This window comes from Entamoeba dispar, genomic scaffold (assembly GCF_000209125.1).
Source record: "Entamoeba dispar SAW760 scf_1105229463519 genomic scaffold, whole genome shotgun sequence".
Lineage (NCBI taxonomy): Eukaryota > Evosea > Mastigamoebida > Endamoebidae > Entamoeba > Entamoeba dispar.
Genome location: NW_001855733.1, coordinates 2223 through 15831, shown reverse-complemented (window position 1 = coordinate 15831; position 13609 = coordinate 2223). Strand labels below are relative to the sequence as shown.

At 26.4% G+C, this 13609-nt stretch overlaps 7 protein-coding genes across 7 annotated transcripts, besides 13 other annotated features; 4 read left to right on the top strand and 3 right to left on the bottom strand.

Annotated features, from left to right (window-relative positions):
- Positions 1 to 56: 56 nt before the first annotated feature.
- EDI_147080 (uncharacterized protein) lies at positions 57 to 734 on the top strand (the record flags this gene model as incomplete). The annotated part of the gene is made up of 1 exon (XM_001741080.1): positions 57 to 734. One exon carries the CDS (start codon positions 57 to 59, stop codon positions 732 to 734), a length of 678 nt encoding a protein of 225 aa, XP_001741132.1.
- A 40-nt stretch (positions 735 to 774) lies between these two features.
- EDI_147070 (phosphatidylinositol 3-kinase catalytic subunit gamma, putative) lies at positions 775 to 1542 on the bottom strand (the record flags this gene model as incomplete). Its single annotated transcript, XM_001741079.1, has 2 exons — positions 775 to 975; positions 1030 to 1542. The coding sequence occupies 2 exons, from the start codon at positions 1540 to 1542 to the stop codon at positions 775 to 777; spliced, it is 714 nt and encodes a 237-aa protein (XP_001741131.1).
- Positions 1543 to 1847: 305 nt separating this feature from the next.
- On the bottom strand, positions 1848 to 2360 carry EDI_147060 (uncharacterized protein; the record flags this gene model as incomplete). Its single annotated transcript, XM_001741078.1, has 1 exon — positions 1848 to 2360. The coding sequence occupies one exon, from the start codon at positions 2358 to 2360 to the stop codon at positions 1848 to 1850; it is 513 nt and encodes a 170-aa protein (XP_001741130.1).
- Positions 2361 to 2648: 288 nt separating this feature from the next.
- Positions 2649 to 2723: a sequence feature (AT_rich).
- A 175-nt stretch (positions 2724 to 2898) lies between these two features.
- On the top strand, positions 2899 to 4965 carry EDI_147050 (long-chain-fatty-acid--CoA ligase, putative; the record flags this gene model as incomplete). Its single annotated transcript, XM_001741077.1, has 1 exon — positions 2899 to 4965. One exon carries the CDS (start codon positions 2899 to 2901, stop codon positions 4963 to 4965), a length of 2067 nt encoding a protein of 688 aa, XP_001741129.1.
- Positions 4966 to 4967: 2 nt separating this feature from the next.
- Positions 4968 to 5005: a sequence feature (AT_rich).
- A 10-nt stretch (positions 5006 to 5015) lies between these two features.
- Positions 5016 to 5072: a microsatellite.
- Positions 5073 to 5083: 11 nt separating this feature from the next.
- Positions 5084 to 9856, top strand: EDI_147040 (protein serine/threonine kinase, putative; the record flags this gene model as incomplete). Its single annotated transcript, XM_001741076.1, has 1 exon — positions 5084 to 9856. The coding sequence occupies one exon, from the start codon at positions 5084 to 5086 to the stop codon at positions 9854 to 9856; it is 4773 nt and encodes a 1590-aa protein (XP_001741128.1).
- Positions 7099 to 7119: a sequence feature (AT_rich).
- Positions 8520 to 8564: a sequence feature (AT_rich).
- Positions 9857 to 9863: 7 nt separating the features above from the next.
- Positions 9864 to 9961: a sequence feature (AT_rich).
- EDI_147030 (uncharacterized protein) lies at positions 9960 to 10554 on the top strand (the record flags this gene model as incomplete). Its single annotated transcript, XM_001741075.1, has 2 exons — positions 9960 to 10228; positions 10275 to 10554. 2 exons carry the CDS (start codon positions 9960 to 9962, stop codon positions 10552 to 10554), a joined length of 549 nt encoding a protein of 182 aa, XP_001741127.1.
- Positions 10161 to 10196: a sequence feature (AT_rich).
- Positions 10555 to 10566: 12 nt separating the features above from the next.
- Positions 10567 to 10610: a sequence feature (AT_rich).
- Positions 10611 to 10710: 100 nt separating this feature from the next.
- Positions 10711 to 10815: a sequence feature (AT_rich).
- On the bottom strand, positions 10799 to 12523 carry EDI_147020 (uncharacterized protein; the record flags this gene model as incomplete). The annotated part of the gene is made up of 1 exon (XM_001741074.1): positions 10799 to 12523. One exon carries the CDS (start codon positions 12521 to 12523, stop codon positions 10799 to 10801), a length of 1725 nt encoding a protein of 574 aa, XP_001741126.1.
- Positions 11828 to 11849: a sequence feature (AT_rich).
- Positions 12524 to 12631: 108 nt separating the features above from the next.
- Positions 12632 to 12673: a sequence feature (AT_rich).
- A 483-nt stretch (positions 12674 to 13156) lies between these two features.
- Positions 13157 to 13197: a sequence feature (AT_rich).
- A 210-nt stretch (positions 13198 to 13407) lies between these two features.
- Positions 13408 to 13531: a microsatellite.
- The last annotated feature ends 78 nt before the right edge of the window (positions 13532 to 13609 follow it).

The window sequence follows — 13609 nt, the reverse complement described above, 5'->3', positions numbered from 1 at the left end:
CACAAAAAGAAATATATTTACAAACATATTTAGATTATTATTCATTACTAAAGACAATGTCAACAATGCTATCATTTAAAATAGAAATTGGAATTAGTTTTCCAGATTTTTATTCTTCAATTCAATTAACTGAAACTCAGACATTTCTAAATCAAATACAAAGACATTCTATTCCATCAATTATTATATCAAATGAATCAAACACAACACGTCTTTTAAATGATATTTCATCATTTCAACATAAATTAAAATCTTATCAATTTGCTATTTCATTAACAAAAACTGTTAAAAACAAATGTCTTGGCAATTGTGATGATAAAACACTTCTTCAACTCTCACAACAAACACAAAAATTAAAACAAGAAATCTCTTCATTCCATGGGTTAATTGCTTTAGATTATCGTAGATTTAATAAAAATCCAATAAGTATGATTTTAGATGATGTGTTTGCACATTACTATGAAGTAACTGATAATGCAATTGATACAATTTTGAAAACAGCAAAAGATCATCAATCATTATCAGCATCATTTGATGTTTCAGAATTTGGAAATTCAATGTATTTTCAAAATTGTGGATTTTTAGGGAATATATTAAATAAAGCATTTAAACAAAACATTACAGTAAATTTTATTGTTAATAGAACTCATTGGATGATATCAGAAAATTCTCAATTATTTGTACGATTTCTAGAAATGTTTAAAATGTGTATGGACTCATTTGAATTAATTTAACTTTTGTGTTTAATATTATTTAATGGAATGAAAAAGTAAATTAAACATCTTCTTTGACGTCAGGATGTGCAAAGATATGAATAGCATTGTTTACTCGTGTCATGACAGCTTCAAGTGCAACATTAATTAACTTTTCAAAATATGCACGTGCATCAACTTCATTCATATCAAGTACAAGGCTATTCAATAAATAAATCATATCTTCTGTTCTTCTTAATTCTGGTAATCCAGTTGAAAGCATCTATTACAATAAGTTTTTTTTTATTTATTGTTACACTGAAATAATTAAACAAACCATAGTAAATAAGTTAACTAATCCATGATAATTCTTTCGTAAAATTAAGAATGTATCACAACATAAATTCACAAATAATTTAAATCCCTCAGAATTCTTTCCTCCCATAACATATACAAATTCTTTAGTAAGAACAAATGGAGCTGTTTCTCGTTTAAATCCTTTAAACTTTTCAACATTTCCTAAAATATGACCAAAATCAATATGAACAAGATGTCCTGTTGGTGTAAGAAGAATATTATCATTATGTCTATCTCCTACACCAAGAACATAAGTAGCAACACAATATCCTGCACATGAATAAATAAAATTTTGTTGTGCATTTAAAAATTCATCATCACTTGCATTTTTATCTTTTAACCACTTATATAATGGATCTTCTTGAAAAGCAGCTGAAACATTTCCTCCATACATTTTCTTTTGAATAGCAGCAATCGTTTCAGACCGTAATACAACTTCAATCATTCCAACTGCATTACCCATTGCAAGACATTCATAACATGTTAGTCTCATATCACATCCTTTATTCTATTTCATGAACTAATAGTATTCTCTGTCTTAAAAAAATGATTAATACGTTTTTAAAAGAAAAAAGCAAATAAATTAGACTGTAACAATAAAAGAGAGTTGTAAGGTTGTGGATAATTAGTTATATTAATGCATTAAAAAATAGCTTGCATAACATTTGGTAATATTTTGTTATTAAAAACAATAACTAAATTAATTAAACAATAACACAACTTTTTACTTTTGATCTTTTATTGGGTTCTGTTGATTTTAAATCTCCATAACTTTTATTAACTTCTTGAATCTGAGTATCATAAAAGATTTTTAAATTCAGAATCGTTTTGAAGAAGATATCCAAGACAATATTTTTGCAACATTTCTTTTTTATTGTCATTGGCATTTAATTTAAGATGATAAAATTTATAATTTAGTGTCATTTCAATAATGTCTTGTTCAGTGACAACACTACTCTCACTTCCGTCTGTTATTCCTATGACAACTACTTTTGTTAACTGACATTTCTGATGAATAAACGGAATTTGAGCTTTCAGAAATTGAATAGATTCCTTATCATTAACATCATAAATACAAAATAAAATTTGAAACCCTCTAATAGATGATGGATTTGAAATGCATTGTTCAATATGAAGTGTTGCATTAACTTGACAGATTATCTTTCTGTCAAATACAGGAAATTCAAAATTCTCATAATCACATCCTTGACTCTCAGGAATAAGTTTTCCTGTAAACAACTCATAAAGGTCATAGGAGTCAGTATAACCAACCAATTTTGAACGTAAGAGATAAGTCTTTTCGTCTGGCATTTTTATTTATGAGAAGTAGATCTGACCCCAAAGTTCAACTTTAAATATTAGATGAAATTTTAAATCAATTATCTAATCATAAAACTTAATAAAGAAAAAGAATAAATAATATTCAACGCAACAATTTCCTCTGGTCAGTTATTTTGTTCTAAATTGAGAATTATTAAACCTCTTTTTTTTTTTTTCTTGAGAACTTTGAATTTTTCTCATGAAAAAAATCTCTTTGTTTTGGGCTGGTTTTCTTTGTTAACTTTTCCGGAGAATTTTCAAAGAATTTTCTTGAATAGCATTTTATTTTTTTGTTATTTATAGATTTATAAAAAAAATTTTAAATGTGATAAATAACCAAAATTAATATTTTTTGAGAAATAAAGAACGAGAAAAAAAACAATTTTGAAATGTCTGTTAGACAGACAAAAAAGAAAAACTATGTTAGTTTTTTCTTTCAGAAGAAAAGATAAACAGACAATTTGTTTGCAAGTACAGACCATTTGAAGGTAATATAAAATTTTGATCTTGAATTAGTAAAAGAATTAAAATGAGCATTATTGGAACTACTTTACTTGTTGTTGTTATTGTTTCTCTTATTATTCTTTATTACCTTAGACCTAATGGATATGATCAAAAATTAAATGGGTGTTTTGTTGGTGAAGCTAATTCAGGAGAGAGTAGAGTTATGAGAGGATATGGTGGTATTGATAAATTAGTAGATTATAATGTTCCTGGATTTGAAACTATTGCAGATGTTGTTAATGGAATGACTAGAAGACATCAAAATAAACTTATTGGGTATAGAACACTCATTAAAGAAGTGCCATATAAAACTATTAAAACAGTTACAAACAACAAAGAAGTAGAGAAAGTTTTATATAAATATCAAATGAGTGATTATCAGTACCTTTCAGATGTTGAATTTCAAACACTTATTAATAAATTATCAAGTGGAATTGCAGATGTAGGATTTAAAGCAGGAGATAAGATTGCAATCTTTTGTGAAACAAGATATGAATGGATGGCTATGTTATTGGCTTGTTGTAGACAAGGTATTATTATTGTAACTGTCTATGCAACATTAGGTGATGAATCAGTTAGTGTTGCTTTGAAAGAAACAGAAGTAAAAGCTATTGTAGTTTCTAAAGAAACAATACAAAGAATTAATAAAATTCAAGTACCAAATGATGTAAAATTGATTTGTGTTGATGAGCTTGAAGAATACCCAAAAGAATTCAAAGTTTTTAAATTCAATGAATTAAAAGAATCAACAATTCATTCATCATTTACTCCAGTTAAACCAGATGATCTTGCATTAATTATGTATACATCAGGAACATCTAAAGATCCAAAAGGAGTTTTAGTAGAACAAAAACAAATATTGATGTTATCAGTAGGGTATCAAAAGAATATTTTCTTTGATCAAGACGTTCTTATTGCTTATTTACCATTAGCACATATTTTTGAACTATGCATTGAATTTGCTGTTATTATGCATGGAGGGACTGTTGGATATGCAAATGTTAGAACATTAACATCTCCAGGAGTTATTAATTGTAAGTCTGATTTATGTGCACTAGAACCAACTATTTTAATTGGTGTACCAACAGTTTTTAATAGAGTCCGTAAAGCAATTCTTGAAACAGTTAATAAATCATCGATTTCAAAACAAAAGATATTTAATGCTTGTTACTGGATCAAAGAAAAATTATATGTTAATTTTGATTTAAGAAGTCCTTATTTATTTATGCCAATAGTTAAATTAGTTAATGCAATTGCTTTTAGACCATTAGCAGTTTCATTATTTGGAAGATATTTAAAAGCTATTATTATTGGTGGTTCTGCTCTTCCCAGTGAATTACAACATTTTCTTCAATGTGTTGTTCCAGGTGTAGATATAATGCAAGGATTTGGAATGACTGAGTTATGTGGAGCATGTAGTGTTATGCCACATGGAGATGCTACATTATCAAGTATTGGATGTTTATTCCCAATGTATGAAGCAAAATTAAGGGATGTACCAGAATTAGGATATTTAACTTCTAATAATCCACCACAAGGAGAATTATTATTTAGAGGACTTCCTGTATCTAAAGGATATTTTAATAGACCAGAAGAAAGTAAAGAAGCATTTACTGAAGATGGATGGTTATGTACAGGAGATATAGCGAAATTTGATGAACGATGTCATATTTTTATTATTGACAGAAAGAAAAATATTGTAAAACAACCATGTGGAGAATATATTTCATTAGAACTTGTTGAGTCGAAATACAGTTCATTAAGAATAGTTGATTCTATTTGTGTATTTGCAGATGCATTTCATGATTTTGTTGTTGCTTTAATTCTTCCAAATAAAAATGTTATTCAAGAAATTAGTGACAAACCATTTGAAGAAGCATGTGAAGATAAAATGGTTATTCAAGAAGTAAAAAAATTATTAAAAGAAGCTGAAAGTACACTTACAGAACGACAACGTATAAAATATTTTGCATTAATACCAGATGATTGGACACCAGAAAATGGAATGTTGACAGCAGCGTTAAAATTAAAGCGACAAGCAATTTCTACAAAATATCAACGAATAATTAAAAAACTGTTTGACGAAAAATAAGCTAAAAAATAATAATAAAATTATAGTTTCATTATAATTTGGATTTTTTTTAAAAAAAAAAGGAAAAATAAAATTTTTGAACTAAAAATAAAAAAAAATTTAAAATATTTGTTGGAAAATGAAGTGGATTGTTTTTTTTTATATTCTTATCCTTGTACAGTCTCAAAAACAAGAATTAGTACGTTGCGTTACAAATGGAAGTACATGCGAAAATAATATTAATGAAAGCGGAGAAATAATTAAGAGCGGTTGTGATATTATTACAGTTACGTCAAAATTTATATTCGATGAGACTTGTTTAATCGAAAGAGAAGAAATAATTTTAATTATTCAAAATAAAGTGGAATTGACTATTTCAAATGAAGTTAAAAATAATTATATATTGCTATTAAAAGATGGTGCAGATGTGAACATTAATGGGACGATAACTCAAAATCAAATTAAATTTGAAACACCAAAAGCAAAAGTATCTTTATCAATTTTTATTGATTTTGATATTTTTAATATAACCCAATTTTCTTTTATAAAATTCGAAAGTACAGGAAAATTGACGATCACAAATTCTAAATTTACTTTAAATGAATTACAATATTTAATTGCTGATAAAATAGAACTCTATTCGTCTTCAATTTTATTAAAAAATAATGATGGTTTACAAATGAAATCGTTACTTCTTAATAATTCAACTTTAGCTATGATTCCTAATACTGAATTAATTACTTGGTCATTTATATCAACTAATAATAGTTTTATTTATTTAGATGATTCTATATTCAGTGTTATTGATTCATTTGAACTTAGTGATACTCTTTTTATGGGGTTATCAAAGTGTTTCTTAGATTTATCTTCAGTGACATTAGTTAAATTAACAAATACGATTTTAGAACTTGGAAGTAATAGTGTTCTTCTAATTGATCAATTAGCAGAATTTGGAATCTCTAGTATTGTTTTACAATCCCAAAATCATTTTTTTACTTCACAAATTTCTTTAACTGATAAATCTAATTTTACTCTCATTGGAAATAGTAAATTTTTTGGTACTTCAGTTGTTATAAAGAAAAAAAGTCATTTTATATTAGATGGAAATATAACATTTTCAGATACATTTGCTTTAACTTGTTATGAAGACTCTACAACTACTTTTAAAGGAAGTATTCTTCCTCCTTTTACTAAACTTGAATTTTATAATAAAAGTGCATGGGAAATTTATCAGGATCATCCATACTCATTTATTTTTGATACTCTGTCTACTTCAAAATCATTATTTAAACAATTTGGAATGTTTGATGAATCGAAATTATATATTCATTCACCACCAGAAGAGCTTTCATTATTTCACTTCTTTCTTGGAGAAGTTATGTTTGATCCAAATGTAACAATTCATACATTTAGTGGAGAATGTTTTTATCTAGCTACTTTTGAAATTCATAATAACCTTGCTATGACACTTAAAAATCCTCACTTTATTTTATTAAATGATAATAGGCTCTATAAATATTGTCCAAATCATATTGACCCTTATCAACATTGTTACATGAATGGAACTCAATGGCCTGATCCTTTATCAGATGATGCTAATACACCTTATCCATTTACCTCTAGGTTATGTCCTTGTTTTGGATCTAATTGTATTACTCATTCTTTAACAGGTTTATTATATATTGGTAATTCTACTATTTATAGTACTTTTGTTGATAAACGAGTTCAATTACATATTCTTCAAACATCTAGTTATTATCAATTTATTAATGGGTCTATTGAGTCAATTCACTTTGATAATATTGGATTTTCTATTTTACCATTATATTTAGTTGGAGACGAATCTATGTCCATTACAAATGAACCAACAAATATTAACGATTATAGAATCTTTTTTAGTAGAGATTATGACGGACTTTCTTTATCAGAAACTTTTCTTTCATCAACTGAATTAACTACAAGTGCTTATGGAATTAGTTCATCTAGGTTAAAACTTATTATTCAATCACATTATCCTGTTATTATTAAATATGATAAATATAATCAGTTACTTTATCATAAAGTTAGTGATGGTGATCTTCCACTTTACCTTGTGTGTTTAAATGGAATTAGAAATTTATTACAGCTTACAAGTGTTAAATTATGTTCATCTGCTTATTTATTAAATAATAAAATGAGTTGTTTAACTAAAACAAGTATTACTTGCCCAGAACATTATTTTAGTAATTCTTATTTCACTCTTTGTTCAAAATGTAAAAAAGAACATTGTCAACGGTGTACATCAACTACATGTCTTATTTGTGATGATAATTATTATCTTAATACTGAAGGGTCTTGTGTTCCAATGGAAGAAAAATGTCTTGTAGCACAACACAATAGATGTAATCATTGTTCTAAAGGAAATACTGTATTAAATGGAATATGCTCAGATGCAGTAACCGATTGTAGTGACTCTTTTGAAGACCATTGTTATTTATGCCAACAAACAACTTCAACTCCTGTTATTTCTATTAACGGAAAATGTTTTGAAAAAGAAAGTACAGAAATTGTTTCAAGTAGTTCAATTGTTTTTTGTATTGAAGGATATTATACTGATGGATTACAGTGTATTTCTTGTACAATAGTTACTCCAAATTGTCAAATTTGTGAAAATAAAAAATGTACTAAATGTTTAAAACCACTTCAATTACAATCAGATGGTTCATGTGGAATTCCTCATTGTCAAATTGAAGAAGATGGAAAATGTTCATTATGTGAAAATGGATATATTGTTGATCTTAATAAATTATGCTCTAAAGAAGTTTCTCATTGTATTCAAATGTATCACGAACAATGCTTTGAATGTGAAGAGAATTATTTATTATATGGAAATACATGTGTAAAAGATATAAACCAAATTCCACATTGTTCTTTTGTTTCAACAAAAATATGTGAACGATGTGAAGATGGATATTATAAAACAAAATTTGGAGAATGTAAACCTTGTACAGAACATTGTAGAACATGTTTATATAATTCTGATTTTTGTTTAACATGTGATAATAAATCATTTATTCAAAACCATCAATGTATTATTAATGAAGAATTAAAAGATGTTTGTAATACTTTTGCACTAACTGGAGGTTGTGCAACATGTAATGAAGGATATTATAAAACAGGATTAATTTGTGGAAAATGTATGGAAGAATGTGCTACTTGTAATAATAAATGGAGTTGTTTAAGATGCAATTCAACAAATTATTTATCAATTGTTGATAATAAATGTTATTCTCGTTCATCAATTAAAGGGTGTCACCATCCAGTTACAGAAAATGGATGTTCAGTTTGTGAAGATGGATACTATTTATTAGGAAATACTTGTATAGTATGTAATAGTTCATGTACTCGTTGTACATCCTCTTTATGTTTAAGTTGTATTGATAATTATATTTTAGATTTTGGTACATGTATTCCATTGTCATCAGTTTCTCATTGTTTAAGAGTTTCAAACTCATCTTGTTCTTCATGTAGTTTTTGGTTTCAAGTGAGTTCAAGTCATAGATATTGTGAAATAGCTCCAGTGTGGTGGTTGATAGTAATAATTATTTTATTATCAATTACGTTATTAATAATTATTATTACCTTAACAGGTTGTATTGCACGTATGGTATTGAAAAAGGTAGTTCGAGCAAAAGACATAAGTTATCAAACTGTTAATATTTACTCTGCTCAATTTTCATTTAAAAATGTATTTTATCAGTCACTTGCTCTTGAAGAGAAAGTCTTTCGCTTTGATAATCAACGTAAATTACCAGTTTCTGTTCCAACAGAAGTTATTATAAACGTTGGGAATATAAGTAAAAATTCTATTCGAATTCAATTTGTTAAATTGCAAGAACCTAATGACCATGTAAGATTTTCTATTTCAATTACACCAGGAGTAGTTATTTTGAAAAAGAACACTGCTGTTTCAATAAAAATGGAAGTGACACCATATTGTACATGTCATATTGAACAAAAAATACATATTGATGTTGTTGACTTAAAAACTAAATCACAAGTAACTAAACTTGTTTGTTTTGATGCAGTAACAGAGACATCTTATAAACTAGATCTAAAATCAATTTCTTTTAAAGATAAAGAACTTGGAATTGGAGGATATGGTAGAGTTGTCAAAGGGGAATATAACCATAGGCCTGTTGCCATTAAACTTATGCAAAGTATTGGTATGCATTCAGATGTTTTTGAAAATTTTGTAAAAGAAATTGAATTGTTACAAAAGTTTAGGTGCGAGTATATTGTTGATTTATTAGGAACAGTTGAAATACACAATGGGTATTGTGTTGTCTTAGAACTAGCAGGATATGGTAGTTTGAGGGATTTATTTACAACATATCCTACTTTAGACTTTAACTTAAAGAAAAAAATATTACTTGACGTTGCAAAAGGAATTAAATATCTTCACGCCAATGGAGTGTTACATAGAGATATGAAAACAGCCAATATTTTAATATTTTCATTAGAACCTAATGTTCCAGTTAATGCAAAAATTACTGACTTTGGATTTTCAAGAAGTGTTAGCACGTTAATGACAGATATAAATTATACTTTTGGAGTTGGAACTTTGACTTATATGGCGCCTGAAATATTCTTAAAAGAGCCATATAAATTCCCAGCTGACATTTTTGCTTTTGGAGTGGTTATTTTTGAAACAATCAAATGGGGTGATGCGTTTGAACAAAATGATCCTCGGTTTAAATGCAATTGGCATATTTCAGAATTTATTATGTCAGGAAAACATTTAGAAAAGCCAGAAAGTATGTCAGAATCTGTTTATAATTTTGTACTAACTTGTTGGGATAAAGAGCCTAAGAAAAGACCTAAGATAAATGAAGTAGAAGAAGAATTATTAAAAATTGAAGAAACACAATGAGATGTACTTTTAAATTAAAAATATTTTATTTCATTTTATTAATTTTTTTTTTGTTTTCCTTAAAAAAAAAAGAAAAAAGAACTTAAAAAACAATTTTATAAAAATGAGTGAAACAGTTCCTTTAACTAGTATTAATGATAATAAACCTACACAATTAAATGAACAAGTTCATGAAATAGAAGATGAAGGAATTCCATTGGTTGAAGGCAATGAAAGTCATGGATATACTCAACTTGAATGGGATTTATTTTGGGGGTTCTCAGTTGATTACGAATTTAACTCTAAACAACTTTTTCATAGAATGAAATATAATATTGATACATTTAAATTAAATTATATTGTGTTATTTACCATATTATTTAGTATTTCTTTGTTTGTTAATTTGTTGTATTAAATAAATACTAACTTATATTATTAGTTTAGTTAAACCAATATATGGACTTATTCATCTCTTAATATCTTTGTCATTCATTATTATCTTCTTCAATCAAAAATCTCCTGTTGTTCGTTTTTATTTAAAAGTTGCACCAATTGTTTTATTACTATTTTACTTTATCCTTTACATCATTTTTGTTGTTTATTCTCAAAGTGTTGGATTAATTGGAGTGTTTATGTTCTCATTAATCGTGTGTGTTGGTCATATGATGGTAAAAGCAAATTCAATGGAATTTGTTGGTGATTTCGAGTTTGAGCTTTAATTCAGTGATTTCATTTATTTTTAGTTGTTTTTTTTATATTTTTTCATTTTAAATATCTTCTTTAATGAAATCATTTAATCTGATTCTTATCCATTTTCTTTTGTTTGATAAGTAAAATGTCATTATTTTTCTTTCTCAAAAAGTCAAAAATACAAGAAATAATAATTATATCAAATTGTTTCAATAAAATATTCCAAATAACAAAAAATTAAAATTTAGAATAACAAAAGATAAAAAATTTCTTTCAATTATTTTTTATTTGAGCCATAAGAGAGACAGCTGGAACAGATAAGGCAATTGCTACTAAAGAGAGTGATTGGAATATTATTGGAACTCCAATGAAATGATATGTCATACTTCCTGATAATTGTAAAGTAGAAAGAACAAATTCAAAATTATCTGATGCACCAAGAAGCATAATTAAAGTGAAATAAGCAAGATAATAAGCAAGATGAGAAGCATCAAAGAACCATTGGTATTTATGTTTGTCATTAAATAATGAATAAAATACTAATTGATTAGTAACTAATAACCCAACAAGAATAGCAAATACAATATATGAAGCGGTCATATCAACTATTAACGTTGGGAAGAATGAATCAATAATAAATAAGACACATCCAATAATACTAGCTGGTGTTAATACAATCATCCAGAACATTGCATGTCTCTTCCAGGATTCAATTCTCTTTATTGAAAGGAATATACAATAACCAAGTGGAATAATAAAGAATATTTGAAGAGTTGTATTTTGAAGAAGATAACCAATAATTGAACCAATAAGTGAAAGAGTTAGTGAAACTATTATTTCTTTTAATGTATTTTGATCAAGACTTTCACTTATAAAAACAACAATTGCAACAGCAATAAAAATACATGAAAGTGTAGATGCTTTTTCGTTATGTTGAGATGGTGAGTCTTTAACTCCATTAAGAGCTTCATTAATAATATAACCAGTTTCAATATCAATTTCTGGTTCTCCTCTAAAAATAACTGGTCCTTTTTCAGTTACACATGACATCAAATATTGTTTAGTTGTTGGTTTTATTTTTAATCCAACTAATTTTCTTCCAACAACTCCATAAGCAGTTCCAAAACATGATGGAGTATCTTCCAAAAAATAATCATAACTACCATCAATATTCATAGCATATTCATATACATTTTTAACTTTATTAATAACTTCATCAATCTCACGATTTATAATTCCATTATTACGTGCTTCAGTAAGAAGTTTCAATGCAAATACCATAACTTTTAAACTAGTTTCTACATTTTTATTATTATAAATTAATCCAGACTCTCCTTGCATTTTAATGATGTATTCAATCATTTTTTGATACTTTTTACTTTTCTTAAAACTCTTAAATTCTCCAGTTTTCTTCATAATTTCAATAGCATAAAAACATGCTTCAACACTTTCAGGTTTTAATCTTTTTATAATAGTTTCTCCATGTTGGTCATCTGCTTCAAGTCGTTCTTCTTCCATCTCTAAATCATCAATAAATCCATAATCCTTAAAAAATTTCTTTGTTTCTCCCTTAAATTCATTAATATCTAATTCATATCTATCAGATAACATAGTAAGGAAATACAATTTATCTAATGAAAGTTCTGAAATATCTAAATCATCTAATTCTAAATCAACTAATTTCATAGTTACATTAACACTATCAGCTAATGCAGAATAATAATAAATATCTTCAATGTCCATTTCATCCAAATCAAAATTAGGAAGAGATTGCCCTAATTGTTTTCTTGTCATTTCAATAGTTTTAACAGGTGCCTTTCCAATAAATGGAAGAATAACTGAGGTGATAATTAATGCAACAGCAACAATTAGTGCAACACCACTTGGCATAACAAATGAAAAATAAGTCTTATTTTCAACATTAAGTAATTTCTTTCTTACTTCTTCAGATGATGAGTTTTGGAGTGGAGATGGTACATCCTTTTCTTTTTTTTGCATGTGTAAACTATAAATTTGAAGATATTAACAGATCTCATATTGTTCTTCTTAACTAAAAATAAATTTAATACATACTCGAAGAAAAAAGAATATTCCCTCTTTTTCTTCTTTTTTTTTATTTAAATTTATATGTTATAATTATTTTTTTTACAAACAAACTTTACTTCTTAATACTTTCCTCTTCTTTTTAATTATTTTCTTTGTTTTAGTTTTTTGAAAAGGCTTGTTGTCATTTGTTTAGTAATTTATACAATCACCTATGATACTGTTCTGTTGAACAACGTTCTTTGTTTTCTTTTCTAATAATTTATATTACTACAACTTTTTCACTATATCTTTTTCTTTATGTCATCTCTAAATTTGATTTAGTTCTTCTGTATTAGTACTTCCCTTTCGGTGTTAGTGAATTTCAAATCTACAAAGGTTAGTTTAGAGTTTGTTTATTCTATTTAGTTAATAAACAATCATTTGTGATAATTATTGATTTGAAGCAGTCTCATTATCGGATCAAACCTCTAATGGTTGATTACATGTTTGTGACCATAACACAAAAATGAGTACTACAAGATTAGTTCAAACCCTTTTTATTGTTAGCTTAAACATTTTTTAGTATGACAGTGTTATCATACAAAGAAAAAATATTTATATTTTGAAACAATTATTATTATATATAACGTGTCTGAGCTTGTAATAAAAACAGTGTATAAAATGTGTTTATATTAAACGTTTTTGCTCTTTTATAGTATTGTTCAAAACAGTGAATATCCTTTTTTGAATTAGTTTTATGTTACTATTTTTCATTATTCTATTTCTTAAGTTGAATAAAGCAATCTTATAATAATAGTTATGCACAAAAAATAGATTTAGAAGACATTATCAATACTATAACTATAATCATTATCAACAAAATAATATTCATAATCACTTTAATAATGATTATCATATTTATAAATACCATAGTATATTCTCAAATAATCATTATAATAAAATGAAAAATAATTATTATAACCACAAATACCATAATGCAGGTAAAATGTTTAATCAATATTATTATGAGAATAAACAATGTAAAAGATATTACAAGAA